Source organism: Triticum dicoccoides, chromosome 5B, assembly GCF_002162155.2.
Source record: "Triticum dicoccoides isolate Atlit2015 ecotype Zavitan chromosome 5B, WEW_v2.0, whole genome shotgun sequence".
NCBI lineage: Eukaryota > Viridiplantae > Streptophyta > Magnoliopsida > Poales > Poaceae > Triticum > Triticum dicoccoides.
Window position 1 is genome coordinate 652,353,769 of NC_041389.1, and position 16,060 is coordinate 652,369,828.

At 48.1% G+C, this 16,060-nt stretch overlaps 2 protein-coding genes across 2 annotated transcripts; both read left to right on the forward strand.

Moving 5' to 3' along the window:
- Nucleotides 1-9,079: 9,079 nt before the first annotated feature.
- LOC119312354 (5'-adenylylsulfate reductase-like 5) lies at nucleotides 9,080-13,105 on the forward strand. The gene is made up of 4 exons (XM_037588082.1): nucleotides 9,080-9,317; nucleotides 11,262-11,443; nucleotides 11,562-11,686; nucleotides 12,425-13,105. The coding sequence occupies exons 1-4, from the start codon at nucleotides 9,138-9,140 to the stop codon at nucleotides 12,838-12,840; spliced, it is 903 nt and encodes a 300-aa protein (XP_037443979.1). The 5' UTR covers nucleotides 9,080-9,137; the 3' UTR covers nucleotides 12,841-13,105.
- Nucleotides 13,106-14,074: 969 nt separating this feature from the next.
- LOC119312355 lies at nucleotides 14,075-15,723 on the forward strand. Its single transcript, XM_037588083.1, has 3 exons — nucleotides 14,075-14,374; nucleotides 14,486-14,958; nucleotides 15,394-15,723. The coding sequence occupies exons 1-3, from the start codon at nucleotides 14,272-14,274 to the stop codon at nucleotides 15,508-15,510; spliced, it is 693 nt and encodes a 230-aa protein (XP_037443980.1). The 5' UTR covers nucleotides 14,075-14,271; the 3' UTR covers nucleotides 15,511-15,723.
- Nucleotides 15,724-16,060: the final 337 nt, after the last annotated feature.

Below are 16,060 nucleotides of genomic sequence, written 5' to 3' on the forward strand. Positions count from 1 at the left end.
GCCGGATTCAGAGGCTCTAAACCCGGTCAGCGGAAAAGGCCATTCAAAAGAACTACTCCGGGTCCGTCCAATTTGGACCGAATACTCGACCGCTTGTGCCAGATACACGGCACCCCCGAAAAGCCAGCTAACCACACCAATAGGGACTGTTGGGTATTCAAGCAGGCGGGCAAGTTAATTGCAGAAAACAATGACAAGGGGCTGCATAGCGACGACGAGGAAGAGACCCGACCGCCGAACAATAGAGGACAGAAAGGTTTCCCGACAGTTGAGGACGGTGAACATGATATATGCAACGCACATACCCAAAAGGGAGCGGAAGCGTGCACTCAGGGATGTATATGCGATGGAGCCAGTCGCCCCGAAGTTTAACCCATGGTCCTCCTGCCCGATCACTTTCGACCGAAGGGACCACCCCACCAGCATCCGCCACGGCGGATTCGCCGCATTGGTCTTAGACCCAATCGTCGATGGATTTCACCTCACCAGAGTCCTGATGGACGACGGCAGCAGCCTGAACCTGCTTTATCAGGATACAGTGCGCAAAATGGGCATAGACCCCTCAAGGATCAAACCTACCAAGACGACCTTTAAAGGCGTCATACCAGGTGTAGAAGCCAATTGTACAGGCTCCGTTACACTGGAAGTGGTCTTCGGATCCCCGGATAACTTCCGAAGCGAGGAGTTAATCTTCGACATAGTCCCGTTCCGCAGTGGCTATCATGCTTTGCTCGAACGTACCGCGTTTGCAAAGTTCAATGCGGTGCCGCACTACGCATACCTCAAGCTCAAGATGCCAGGCCCTCGAGGAGTCATCACGGTCAATGGAAACACTGAATGTTCTCTCCGAACGGAGGAACATACAGCGGCTCTCGCGGCAGAAGTACAAAGCAGCCTCTTAAGGCAATTCTCGAGTCCGACCGCTAAACGGACGGACACAGCTAAGCGCGCCCGGAGTAACCTACAACAAGACCACCTGGCACGTTCCGAGCACGCGTAGCAAAGCGGCCCCAACCCCAGCCCCTGCAAAATGTCAAAGCAAGTCCTTCGCGTACATCACTACGCTCTGAAGATACCATGGGCATGGGGAGAGGGGCACGACCATGATAAGCCCAGACTACGGCTCAACCACACCAGGGGCTCTCAAGTGTGTTGTTCTTTTTTTTACCTTTTCTTTTTTACCCACAGGACTCCGTTCGTCAGAGGCCTTGTCCGCTAGTAGACCTGCCGAACTCACGATGCAACAGCCAGGGAAGGATAAAAGCTACAACGAAAATACAGGTGGTCTCCATTACGAGCATTTTTATACACCAATCCGCAGCCTACCCCTGGAGGGGGACATGTTTAACAGTCCATCCCTTGCTTATCGCACTATTTGTATCATTCTGCATTCATAGCAGCACTTATTGAATAAAACAATGCAGCACCTTTTTGCTTATAATTGCATTTTCTTTTTATACATACGTTCATTTATGGCATGTCGCATCCGTACACTTTGGTACGGCTACAATACACCAGGGGCTTATGCTTCCCGCATCATGGTGTGATAAGTCCGAACACTTTCACAAGTGCGGCACCCCGAACTTATAGCACTATATGCATCGGCTCCGAATCATGTCTTGGGTCAATAGTTGGGTTTGCCCGGCTCCCATGTTTTGGTACCTTACGTTCCGTTGTATCGGCTAAGGTAGCACTGGGAGAACCACTGCGATTGCGCCCCAGTTGAGCTGGGTTAACGCCTCAGTGGAGAAAGCTAAAACTGACCGTCATGATGAGGCGAGAGCCAGTCGCTATTCGGAGAGGTTTTTTGCGAGTCCTTAAAGACTTATGCCGCTTAGAGCAAGGAGCCGGATCCTGTCCGGCCCAGGCGTGGATAGCGCCCCAAATTCGGCCTTCCGAAGACTAGGGGCTTCGCCGAAATTTAAAATTATAGAATTCTATGGCTAAGTGAGAGTGTTCAAGCATTATAAGTCCGGTTGCCTTGTTCACTGTGTTGAGCGCCTCCCTAGATGGACCCAAAAATGGGAACAAGAGTGCTCAAGTTTATCCCGAACACCCCAGCACTCGTGGCATGGGGGCTGAAGCCGACGACTTGCCATCTCTCAGATTTGATAAACAGCCGCACAGAAGGTAATATTTTAAATTAACAAGCGTTGCTTAGCGCATATGAACTAAGTTTTCAGCGCAGAGGATAAAAAAATGCGAGTCTACTCAAAAATTACATCTTTGGAGCACTCCCCGCAATAGTGCGGGCGCCCTTCAGCACGCTCTTATAATACATCTCAGGCGTGCGATGCTCCTTGCCCTCTGGTGGTGGGTCCGTCACAAGCTTCTGGGCATCCATCTTGCCCTAGTGCACCTTTGCGCGGGCAAGGGCCCGACGGGCACCCTCAATACAGGCGGAGTGCTTGATGACTTCAACCCACGGGCACACATCCACCAGCCGCCGCACCAGGCCGAAGTAGCTCCCAGGCATGGCCTCCTTAGGCCACAGCCGAACTATGAGGCGCTTCATGGCCTGTTCGGCTGCCTTGTGGAGCTCGACCAGCTGCTTCAGCTGGTCACTAAGGGGCACCGGATGTTCGGCCTCAGCATACTGAGACCAGAAGACCTTCTCCGTCGAGCTCCCCTCCTCGGCTCGGTAGAATGCGGCAGCGTCGGACATGCTGCGAGGAAGATCTGCGAACGCCCCTGGAGAGCTCTGAATACGGGTAAGCAACAGGTAATTAACACTCACATGCTTACTTTGCATGAAAAATGCCTTACCCGCCGCTATTTTCTTCACCGCCTCAATCTCCTGGAGGGCCTTGTAGGCTTCGGCCTTAGCGGCTTTGGCACTCTCACGAGCCGTTGCAAGCTCAGACTCTCGAGTCTTCGAGTCACGCTCCAGGCTCTCATGTTTTTTCACGAGATCCTGGAGCTCTTGCTGTACCTCTGCCACCCGCGCCTCCTGCCTCTCTCGCTCGGTGCGCTCCGCGGCCGCAGTGCGTTCGGCCGCGGCCACCGCCTCTTTCAGGGTCGCCACCTCGTTAGTGGCCCCTGCAATATCCATGTTATCCTTGTCATTCTTTTGCAACCAAAATCCTTTTCTGTAAGGTACAATTTTAATAAGGTATCACTCACCTTCCTTGTCCTCGAGCTGCTTCTTGGCATGGCCGAGTTCGTTCTCGGACCGCTCGAGGTTCTCCTTCAAAGTATTGACCTCCACAGTCAGTGCGGCAGAGGTCAGCAGCGCAGCCTGCAATCCCATATTGACATATTTATTATGGCTCCTGCGTATATCTTTTTAGATCCTCAGTCCGGCTTTTCTTTCCGAACACCGAACCGAGCATCAGGGGATACTGTCTATGCGGTACCATTTTATACATATTGAAATTCTTACCTCAAAGCCTGTTAGAAGGCTGCTGCAGGCTTCGGTCAGCCCGCTCTTGGCGAGCTACACCTTCTGAATCACCGCATTCATAACAGTACGGTGTTCCTCTTTGATGGAGGCGTCATTGAGCGCCTCCAGCAAGTTATCCGGCACCTCTGGTTGGACGGAGGCAGCCGGTGTCATGGTCTTGCCCTTCTTGCGAAGGGGGCGCCCGCCGGACTCTGGAGCCACTGTGGGTTCCGGGGCCGAGTCTGGTGCAAAGTCCGGGAGGTTGTCCTGCGACACCTCCGGGGCCCTCTCCTCCTGGTGGGTCCCTTCCTAGGATCCCACCTCGGCTTCGTCCGCGTCACGGGGGGTGGAGGCAGTCGGAAGAGAATCCATATCCGACGCCCCTAAGGACCCGCTCGATGAAGCGGGAAGATCATCCTTAGGCGGACTGCAGGGTTGTATGCGGCATTAGAAAGACATTATGTGGCGAAAAATATAAACCTTGAAGTTATTCGGGAGTCCGGATACTTACGATCTCGCCTGAGGCTTGGCCCTTGGAGGCCAGTCCTCGTCGTCGTTACTGGCGCTGGCGGAGCAGTCCGGGGGGAGAGTTTTTCCCTTCTTGGACCCTTCGGCCTCCCTTGTAGGAGAGGCCTTCCTTTTCTTCCCTCCCCCCGCTGGGGGAGAGGCTTTCTTCTTCTCCTTCTCGCCTTGGTGGGAGGAGTCGGCCTCGGATTCATCATCCGATAGCACCTGAAAACGGGAACTCTTCCGAGTCCCTGTCGCCTTCTTCTTGGCCTTCTTCTCTAGCACCACGTGGGGTGCCGGAGCCAGCAGCCTCGTTAGGCGGGCGTCCGCTGGGTCCTCTGGCAATGGGGCTGGACAGATAGCCTGTGCGGCCTTCTTCAGCCAGTCCTGTCAAAGGAAAGGGAGTTTAGATCCCGCATAGAGTCAAACTATGGAAAACAAGCGTCCCTTAAAGGACAAAATGACTTACCTCATCAGTTGGACGCTCCAAGCTGAATCCGCGATCTTCGGTAGCGGATGCGGGAGCCTCGGCGCCTTTGAACAACACCTTCTAGACCTCTTCGTACGTAGTGTCGAAGAGCCCCTTCAAAGTCTGGTGCTGCGCCGGATCAAACTCCCACATGTTGAAACCCCGTCGTTGGCACGGGAGAATCTGGCGAATGAGCATGACCTGGACTACGTTGACAAGCTTAAGCTTCTTGTCCACCAGCTTTTGGACGCAGGCTTGGAGTCCGGTCAGCTCCTCCGAATCGCCCCAAATCCGGCCGCTCTCTTTCCAGGAGGTGAGCCGTGTAGGGATGCCAGATCTAAATTCGGGGGCCGCTGCCCAATCAGGGTCACGCGGCTCGGTGATGTAGAACCACCCCGATTGCCACCCCTTAATGGTTTCCACGAAGGTACCCTCCAGCCACGTAACGTGGGACATCCTGCCCACCATGGCGCCTCCGCACTCCGCTTGGCTGCCCTTCACAACCTTCGGCTTGACACTGAAGGTCTTGAGCCACAAGCCGAAGTGGGGCTGGATGCAGAGGAAGGCCTCGCACACGACGATAAACGCCGAGATGTTGAGGATGAAATTCGGGGCCAGATCATGGAAATCTAGGCCGTAGTAGAACATGAGCCCCCAGACAAAGGGATGAAGTGGGAAGCCCAGTCCGCGGAGGAAATGGGGAAGGAATACTACCCTCTCATGGGGCCTGGGGGTGGGGATGAGCTCTCCCTCGTCGGGGAGCCGATGCGCGATGTCGCTGGACAAGTATCCGGCGCTGCGCAGCTTCTGGATATGCCCCTTCGTGACGGAGGAGGCCATCCACTTACCTCCTGCTCCGGACATATTTGGAGAAGGTTGAGGTGAGATGTGCGGACTTGGGCGCTGGAGCTCGAGTTCGCAGAGATAGATAAGCCAAGGAGGAAGAAGGCGCAGGTAAAAGGGTTGGATCTTTATCCCCTTATATGGGCGAACGAAAACATGTGTCCCCACCGGCCTGGTAAAACTCGCTTATCCCCCAAAGCGTCACAATCAATGGCGCGGTTGGGTTACCCACGTCCGTATTGATGGGAATCCCGGAATAAGGGGAACACGATCTCTGCTTCTACAAGACGTGCCAAGGAAACCGCCTCGCTAAACGCGCTGAGGTGGAACAATAAAAACAATTTGAAGGCTTGGTAGTGGTGTGACGTTACGCCACAAAACACGTCAGCAGGTTGAACTTGTGTAATATTATTCTCTCTACGGGGGTACGTGGAATTTATTTTGCAGAGCCGGACACTATCCTGGTGTTCACAATCTTCTATAAATTATTCGGAGGAAGAACCCGCCTTGCAATGCCGAAGACAACATGCGCGCCGGACTCGTCGTCATTGAAGCCTGGTTTAGGGGCTACTGAGGGAGTTCCGGACTAGGGGTTGTCCGGATAGCCGAACTATCATCATCGGCCGGACTCCAAGACTATGAAGACACAAGATTGAAGACTTCGTCCCGTGTCCGGATGGGACTTTCCTTGGCGTGGAAGGCAAGCTTGGCGATACAGATATGTAGATCTCCTACCATTGTAACCGACTCTGTGTAACCCTAGCCCTCTCCGGTGTCTATATAAACCGGATGGCTTTAGTCCATAGGGCGAACAACAATCATACCATAGGCTAGCTTCTAGGGTTTAGCCTCCTTGATCTCATGGTAGATCCACTCTTGTAACACACATCATCAATATTAATCAAGCAGGACGTAGGGTTTTACCTCCATCAAGAGGGCCCGAACCTGGGTAAAACATCGTGTCCCTTGTCTCCTGTTACCATCCGCCTAGACGCACAGTTCGGGACCCCCTACCCGAGATCCGCCGGTTTTGACACCGACACAACCCATCAGACATCATGTGTGATGTCACGTGCCAGTTTTTACTCATGATAGGTCAGCAGTGCATTGGCTCCAACTTTTGCATACGACCTCAGAATTAGATGATTTTTATATCAAAATTGATCATTTCGACAAGGTGAAGACAAGTCGTATATAAACTTTTCTCATATGAGGTTGTCTTGGAGGTACTCTACATACAAAATCTAGTACTTCGAGCACAACTTCGGCCCTTGAGATGAGATTAGATGACGTGGCCCAAACTTCAAAGATGTTCACGTTGAAAATACATAACTTTTTTTATGTAGACCACTCCTTTATTTGAGGTCATCTTAATTAAGTTCTTGACCGTGTCAAAATCTGGTGTCAACATTATCATACACCAATATCATATACATGATAGTAGTATATGATACTCCCCACTATGAGGAGCCTAAAGTGACATAAGCAAACTATGACAACTAAAATATTATATCTTTACTTAGTTGGAGGAGCAAGAAGAAGATAGAGAAGAGAAGCAAGCTCTAAGTTAGGGCATGGCCAATGCATAGCCCTGGTGATGCCCCATAGACCATGTAGGATCAGATGCCAGGGAAAGCAGATTCAAATGAAGCAGTGAGATCCTCTGCGGGAGGCGGGTGCTTGGGAAAAAAGTATGGTCCGATGCATAAATCTAGAAAAATTGAAGTTAGGAGTAGAGACGCATGTGTGGGAGTCGTTATTTTCTATTTTTGATGCGACCCACTAGTAGTAGCTTGCATTGGGAAAAAATCAATGTAGGTGCCTCAAACTACTTTTTCTCATGGGGCAACTGTATCCATATGCCACCATAGTACATGCCTTTAGCAGCCGGCTCCAACACGAGCTCCAAGACACTTTATGAGATTGTAAGGCAGGTCACCTTTTTATAAGGCAATACATATCTAAAATTTGTTATTGTACATATCGGCCATTAGGCTGACTCTATATGATAGGTAACTCTTTATAGTCGAGTGTTGCCTACTACCTTCGTCCTAGTTTATTAGTTCTCTTTGTATTGTGTGCCAAAATTTGACCAAAAATTTAACTTTTTTAGGGGATCATAAATTTAACTAACAAAATATTAATGCATGTCATAAAAAATTATATCATTAGGTTTGTATTTGAACATAGTTTTCCATGATACTATTTTTTGTGACATGTATTAACATTTTCTTAGCTAATACATGATCAAAATTTGACATAAAATACTAATGGACAATAAATCAGGACGGAAGCAGTATATTACTTCCTCTGTCTAGGTGTGTAAGTCACCTTACAAAGATCAAATAATCCCAAAACACTTAGGCATGATACATTAACTCCCTCCTCGTTTCTTGTTTCGTGACGTATCAACCAATAAGAGATGTGAGTCGTGCATGCTTTCAATGACTTGAAACTATCAAACATGACATGCAGTGGTTAGTTCATTGCATGCAATGCTATTAATTAGCGAAAAATATATTAAGTTATCCCATTATGACATGCATGCAGTGGTTAGTTCATTGCATACAACCCACAATGGGAGTAACATAGATGATAACATCACATTTATCTAGGCAAAATAAATGATGTGGCATGTAATTAATGAAGAAAGAGAGGCACATGGTAAGACTAGCCACAGTGGGAGTAACTTCAGCAGTAACATTGAGTCGAACTCAACAAATTTGCTTATGTGAAAGTGAGTTAATAAGGAGAGAGGTAGTTATAATAACTTAGCTAGTTACTATAACATCACATGTTCCAATGCAATATGAGTCTATAACCTAATAAATGAAGCTTTGCATGTTACCACACTTATGTTAGGCTCGTCGTAATGGGAGTATCATGCATGCCAACTAAGCAATGTTGATGAGGTGGCATAGATTTAAATGAAGAAAGAGATGATTGAGTATTATATCATGATACCGTATCATATTAAATGATGTGCTACTTTGTCTCATGCATGACAATAAATATAGTCTTATATGATACCAACATATGATACCATGTATTACGGATGTAGTATCATACACTAGTATCATATGCATAATACTAGTATGTGATACTTCCCATTACAACCAGCCTTATTACCCACTATGAATGTAGTAATATAGTTTAGGGATACGTGTATGTTCCTAGTGTATGTTACTCACCATTGTGGCTAGTCTAACATAACTAGTTACTGCAACATCACACATATCAAGAAAATATGACTTTATAATCTATAAATAAAGTGATACATGACACAACACATACATTACTACCCACTGTGGAGGTAGTAACATATAGACTAATAACATATGTTAAGTTACTCCCCACTGTGACTAGACGGATGGAGTATTAACCATGCTCTAAGATGCCTAATGCACTCATAGGAGTAGAATATTTATATCAACGGCTATTATTGTAGTCAAACAAAAATCACAAGGAACTACAGTGGATGAGCCAGAGCCGCTGACAGGCGGGTCCAACGGCCCCTACATCACACGTGACGCCGAGCAACCGGGCCCAGGCCAGCACGCACGCGCCACAACCACGGACGAGACTTCCTGCTCCCCCGGCGTGTGCCCATCTGTGCTCCCGCGTACGTGGCTTGTTTTGATTGGAACAAAATAAGGCCCGGCCCCACCTCCTTAAAATCAGAGGGGGAGATGATTAGATTAGAAAAAAAAGGAAAAAAGACAGCCGTAGGATGAAATGGGAGCACGGATGGAAGCATGGGAAGGAAGCAGGCAAGCCGGATCCCACAACCACCAAGTGCTAGCCACGTCACCTCCCCTACGCCCAAAATAGGCTCGTGGCAAATCTGGTCTACCAGTCGCCCCCTCACCCACCCAACCCGCCCACGGAGAAAATTCCCCCAGGAAGAAGAAATTCCACGCTGCTGCCATTCCGACGATGCGCCGCGCCGCCGTCGCCGTCACCGCCGCGCTCCTCCTCCTCCTCGTCGCCGGCGCAGCTGCGGGCTCCCTCGGCGCGGAGCCCACCTGCCCGCGGGGCGCCGGCCCGCCGTTCCTCGACGCGCTCGGATCGCGGTGCCCCCGCGGCGCCCGGATCGTGCCCTCCCCGCCCCTCGAGGTAGCCCGCCGTCCTCCGGCCCTCCTCCCCCTATCCGCCGCCTGTTCGCGACCCAATCCGACCCCGGTCCCCGTGCCCTGCGTCGTAGCCCCGACTCGAGATTCATTCCGCGCGCCGTATCCTCCTCAGGATGTTTTGGTCACAATGCGGATGTCGAGTGTTTTGAATCGCTGACGCGGCGGGTGATTAGGTTTTGAAGCGGGGTGACGTTAGAGGGGGATTTTGGTAGAGGGTGGGGAGTGTGTCGGGAGGGATATTCGTGGCAGGAATGATGTGAATTGCAATGCTTGGTGGGTGCCTAGCATCAGGTAACTACCAGGAGCAGACAAAACATGGGTGGCTCAAGCGAAGGAGAATAATCGAGACGTGTCGGTGCTTCGGTGTCTAGGCGCCATAGTAGGATCCATGCGTTAACGCAAGCTTGACGTGTTTCGAATTTGATTCGTCGGGAGGAAACATAATTAGCATCATTACTAGTGCCCTACCTGCACATTGCGGCGAGGAATATTTTGGGTAGTATTGGTTTCCATTTATAGAAAACATTTATCAGTTACTAATCAGTTGGATCCATCCATATGTTACGCAATCTTGTCTTGGTTCGAATTCGTGCCCTTAGGTTAGATTCAAAATACAGGTAGGAGGAAACAAAAATACAAGTATCATTACTAGTGCCCTACCCGCGCATCGCCGTGGGGAATATTTTAGGTACTATTGGTTTTCAAATTTATAGAAAACATTTATCAGTTAGTAATTAGTTGTAACTTTGAGCATAAGTTCCGTGTAATTTCATTGAAAGTATTGTGTGGTACCAAGGAGTATGTAAATAGAAGTTCAAATGAAAAGGAGTATGTAAATATTCTAAACCACTTGAACATATATTTAAGCCTCGAAAACTTTTACTTTATTACATAATGTCCCATTTACATTGATTTTCCTTTTACGAAAGAGAAAAGTTAGGAAGCACGATAGTTTTAATGTTTTTTAACAATAACACAGCAACATGATGGCTCCTTAGCTATCTCCACCAGTACTGCCGGTGATGCCATCATCTCGAACTCCACAAACCGTCAGCGGTGGCCAATGTTTTGTTGCCTGCACTACCCGTCATCACCACCATAATCCGTGCTAGCACCGCTCTGTTCAGTGCCATGAAGAATCCCATGGAATGCAAATCTAATAGTCATCCAGCGTTGTCCTGGTCTTACACTTGGTTTCCGTCGAAGCGTGCATTAAATCCCGCCAAGGTGCCGTGCTTTCTTATATCTGTTGAGCGAACGGCCAATATTATTGGCTATTGGCAAGGAGACAAACTGCCAATGCGGCGCATACCTTATGGCGTGATTGGTCGTATCTTTCGCTAGTGCTCTTGCATGTGCACATGCATGTTAGTATTAGGAAAGCGAATAAAGAAATAAGGAATGAAATCAATAGTCATCGATGGGCATCTATTATATGTATGCATGTAAGAATGTTTTACCGATTTTTGCAACCAGGAAATTAAAAGCTTTTTTATTCCGTTGGTTTTGTGAATGTGAGAGCACACTATCGTTCTGGTCCACTGTTCCAAAGGACGCAACAACGCAGTGGTGTTGCATCTTGCATGTTTGTATGTTACGGTTTTAAGTACTTCTCTAGTCAATCCAACAGATGTTATTAAAAGGGCGAGTGGCATAACATGTTCACTGCATGTAATTTCAGAATAAAGAGAGATGAGCATGTAATTTCCGGAGTATCTGTTCATACATTATGAACGAGATTTTGATTTGAGCAAACAGAAGAGTGATGAGGATATAGTGCAGAGACACGAAGAACTGTTATATAAATGTTATTCTTTTACCGTACAAGAATGCTGATATGCATGTTGCTGATCTGGCAAACTTTCTGGTTTCTTCTGTAGTTATTGACTATCTGTTAATAATTTAAAATATGTTCCTCCTACTGAAGGTCAGAGGAGATGCTGTTGATAAAGAATTGAACCTTCGCTGTACCGGTGCCTCATGCTCCATTCTCTTCTATGCCGCATGGTGTCCTTTCTCGAGCAAATTTCGACCAATATTTGAAGCTCTCAGCACCATGTTCCCTCAGATACATCACTTTGCTGTCGAAGAATCTTCTGCGACGCCTAGGTATCTGATTGTTGAAAACTTTTGTGTGTGCCTGAGTGATACATCCTCTCCCATTTGTTTCCAACATGTTATTTGCCCAGTGAATTATTGCTCATCCTACCCCTTCTGCTGACTGCAGTTTGTTTTCAAGATATGGTGTCCGTGGCTTCCCAGCCATTCTTCTGGCAAGTGAGACTACAATGGTTCGTTACAGGGGCACAAAAGATCTGAAGTCTCTGGTTCAGTTCTATCAAGAGACTACAGGTATGATAATTATTTTTGTTCTTTGATTTTGGATATCATTTCTTGCACTCAATATCATGCACACATGAGAATAGCTACTCCTCTGTTTTCCTGCAGACATAGTTTATTTAATGTAACAGGCTAACAGCCTGTTTCAAATGTCTGCTTTTGAAACTTGAAGAATACTCAGAATTTTGTTCCAAATATCGGCCAGTTAATCGGCATCTTGTTCAGTTAATTGCTATCGGTGGGTCACCAAATAGCCAATTAACTGATTTATCGGCCGATTAACTGGACAATTCACCTATTTATCCCTACTTAGCACCCGACCGATATGGTACCATTTATCGATATCCTGAACATAATTAAAGATTGTGCATGGGGTTCTTTCAATTGAAAGTTCGGATTGTTTTTGCTTCTGATTGGTCTAGTGCTCATTTACATTGGAGACCGTGTGTGGCATGGTTAGGAATTAGCTGCGCCCTTGATTCCATGAACGATACTCTTGACCCCATACATCAGGATTGACGTCTTGCTACAGTGATCTACTTGTTGAAACGTTTTACTGTTGATGCCTGTGAATGTTGAACGGCAGCATATTTGATTATTCCTGGATAGTATGGATTTTATTCCATTGTTCAATTGATTTTAAAATGGATATGCATATGTTGCACACTGCACTGCTACATCCATTGATGATAAGTTTGTTAGGTTGATTTTATCACTTCAAGCATTGAAGCGAGGTTTTTCTTGCTGCAGGCCTCGACCCAATTACATATATTGATGTTGATCAGCAAGAGAGCACTGGAAGTTTAGGATCAGCCATGCCAGGAGGCCGCTCTCTGCGCAAAATGGCGAAAGACGAGCCCTTTCTGTTTCTTGGAGCCCTTTTTATAATCATGAAGATCGCGGCACACTTCGTCCCCACTGTCATCTCCCAACTGAGAGCCTTCTTGATTGTGCGTGTTCAGAACTTGAACTTAAGAATCCGTAGGGGATCAAGCCAACTTATGGAACGGGCATTGACTGTGCTTGATGTTCAGAGGCTCTGGAGCAAGCTTAGACTGAGCAGTAAGACAAGGGACCTAAGTAAAGGGGCGAGTAATGCTCGAGCTTGGGCTTCGTCGTTTGCGTCCGTCTCACTGGGTGAACCATCCTCCTTACGGCATGCCTAGCCTCTTCCTCATGATGCTGGTCGATAGTCTAGCTGCTGATATATGGCCCAAAATTGTTTGGTCTTGCTTCCCCATCCTGCTATGTACGTGCATCCGCGCATGTGGGGACCCAGGAATGTAAATTTTCAGGATCTCATCTTGTTGTATATAGGAACGCATTTTCGCTTTGCTGACGCGATAGCTGATCTCTGACCTTTGTTTCAGTTAACTCTTTGATGTATGGTGAAGATCTGAGTATTTCTTCGATCTCTTTCGGTTGCTGTTAGAATTTGGCTTTGCTATGTCGCCCTTGCCTGCGCCAGCTTAAATCCTGGGCCGCTGACTCCTGCTCTGAATTGTAAAACTGTCTTGATTTTTATTCACACCATGCTGTTTGGAAGAAACAGAACAGTTTTGAATTGGAATGGTTCTCATTTTCAAGTGAATTTGTTCTACTCCGAAGACCCATTTCATTTTCGTTCCTCCCAGTTACATTGTCCTGTGCACAGTTACCCATCGCTGTCTCAGGTCACAGTCTCAACTTTTCTGAGTTATATTTCTGCAGAACCTTCTAAACACGCGTCTCGATCTCCTCTGCCCTCCGTGCTCAGCTGGTGTGTCTCTCTATCCATCTTTACTCCCAGTTGATTCCGTTTATCAGTTCTGTTGTTTATGATCTACCGCGTAATAACTTTGACCCTATCCATTATGTTACTTAGTGTGCAGTTCTGTCTGAAAGCATGCTTTTTATACGCAACTTGATTTTGAAGATGACATTCATCGAAATCCCTTTCGGATTTGGTGGCATTGACATCATGATCATTGATAGTAACTAAGAGGACATATTTGATAATCTCAAAAAAAAGAAGAAGAGAGAGGACATATTTGATTACAGCTTGCTGTGTCGTACAAGTAAGATTGCCAAGTAACGCTGCGCTGGTGCTTGGGGTTATTATAGAATTGTGGATGAGTTTGCCAGTCGGACGATTTGACTGCGCCGACATTACATCCTAAACCTGTTCTATAATGATATTTTTTCACCACCCCCCGTATGAATCACTTTCTCATCGTAGATTGTTTGCAAGTAATTAATTGATATTGCAGGAAAATATGGCAGCTGGAAAGAATTGAGTAGGAAAGAAGGAAGGAAGGAGCTAGTCCCCATTGGTAGGCCCGGAAGAGCACTTTCAGCTTTGTCACTTAGCAGCAAGGCAAGGCACACACACAGGATCTCCTTAAATTGGTTTGCCATCTCCCTTGGTGCAACATATTGTTCCCACTGCCCCACTAGCATCCTCAGCTGCTGTTTCCCTCCTGAGAAAAGAGAAAGTATCCTTCTTGCTTTGATTCTTGGGGAGCATCCGTTCCATAGCATCCTCATAGCTGCCTGCAAGCAGGTTTGAGCGGCTAGCTATAAGAACTCCCTGATCGCATCCGCTCTTGTTTCTTGCGATGACCGGAGGGGATTCCATGGATGCGATCAGCCTGGACGAGTGGGAGCTCCTGCCTGACCTCGGGAGCTCCTTCTTCATGGAGGAGTGCGCTGCTGGTGGTGGTAAGGATCAGGATCAGCCCTTGTTTGGGTCCGGTTTGGTCGTGATCGACATGGGCCACTTCACCATCCACCCTTCATCTCACCCTTGTACCTACTATGATTGCATCCTAGATGAAGAAGAGGCCATGGAAGCACCGGTGCAAGCTGCCTCTACACAGCAGCAGCATGACGTCGAATTTGAGGACATCGGCGTCGTGCAGGCCGAGCCGAGGCGAGGGGAGCTCACGATGATGGTGACCGAGGTACTGGTCTCCGGTGCAGAAGAGGAGGAAGAGATGGCGAACACCCCTGTTGCCGAAGAGGAAGCTGGTGATGAGGACGAGGTGATGGTAGAAGCGGCACCTGATCATCTACCTCATGAGGTGGAAGAAGGTGCGGAGAGAGACAGGGCAGGGATGGACGCTGCTGGCTTCAGCGTCGGGAAACTGAGGGTGAACGGCGTCGGGGCGCTCTGCTCCTTCGGGGTCGCCGCTGCCACCTTGTGCATCTTGGTGCTTGGCGGCAGGCCGCAGCATCAGCAGCAGCAGAGGAAGATTATGGTGCAAGATCAGAAGTCCCAGTTCCAGATGTACGCCGATGATGAGGTTGATGATTCTTCCCTTGTGTTCTTGAATTAATTCACCACTTTAATCTTGTCACTGTTCCCCTAACGATATGCTCTAACAATCACATAGCCTACTTAAACTTCATTTTTTACACTTATATATTAGGTGCAAAAAGGAACAAAAAAACATTTGATGAGTTCAGCAACTTTGGGTCATCATATCCAATTGGAATAGAATTTGATCGTGCTTCTTTTTAAAGATTAGAACCTTCTTTCTAGTACACCACTGTATATTTTATCAGGCCAAAGCACTCGAGAATAGGGAGGAAATGGCCCACTGCACCTGACGATTTGATCTTCTTTCTGTCTGAAGCATGGAATCTTGCAATAGATAGTGAGCCTAAAGCACCGAAGAATCTCATTTAGGGGTGAAAAAATGGCCTGCTGTTTCCTGACGGTTTTGCTCGCTCTGCAGAGAATTCATCGTGCCGTGGAGCAGGCGTCCAGGCTGAACCAGGCCGTGTCGTCGGTGATGGGTGGCGCATCCACCAGGGCGACCGTGTCGTTCGGCGGCCACTACAGCGGGTTCTGACGTGCCAGAAGCTTCTAGAATCTGTCGACGCATCCATGACATCCTAGTGTTAGGCATATTGATATTGAGATTCTTTATTTACATTGGTCAGGGCCCCGTAGGCCGTAGCCTGTATGTGTGCATGTATATATGCTTGTCTGTCATGTACTCCGTATTTCCTACCAGCGGATGTGAATAGCATTATTTCGGGTTGAATTTTTTCCCGCGAAATTACTTCATCCACTAGGAGATCCGCTCCGATTGCTCTGTAGAAATGCAATCAACGGTGTTTTTTTGTTTCCGCGATAGCAAAGAAGATTCAAACGCACGTCACTGGAACGCACGCGGTAACCACGCGCTGGAATTGACCGCAGCTGTAGATACTTCTTGGAAGCCACCGCCGCGCCACTTGGGCCGCCGGCCGTGTGTCCGTTGGGTGAATCTGGCCGGCGTGCGCGACCGTCGGTTCGTCGGCTAGCGCCACGGCGCGACACCCTGACGTCGACGTTGATTCCTTCCCTCTCCCCCTGTTCTGCCCGTGGGTATATGCAGTCGGTCGGAGGTCCATCTT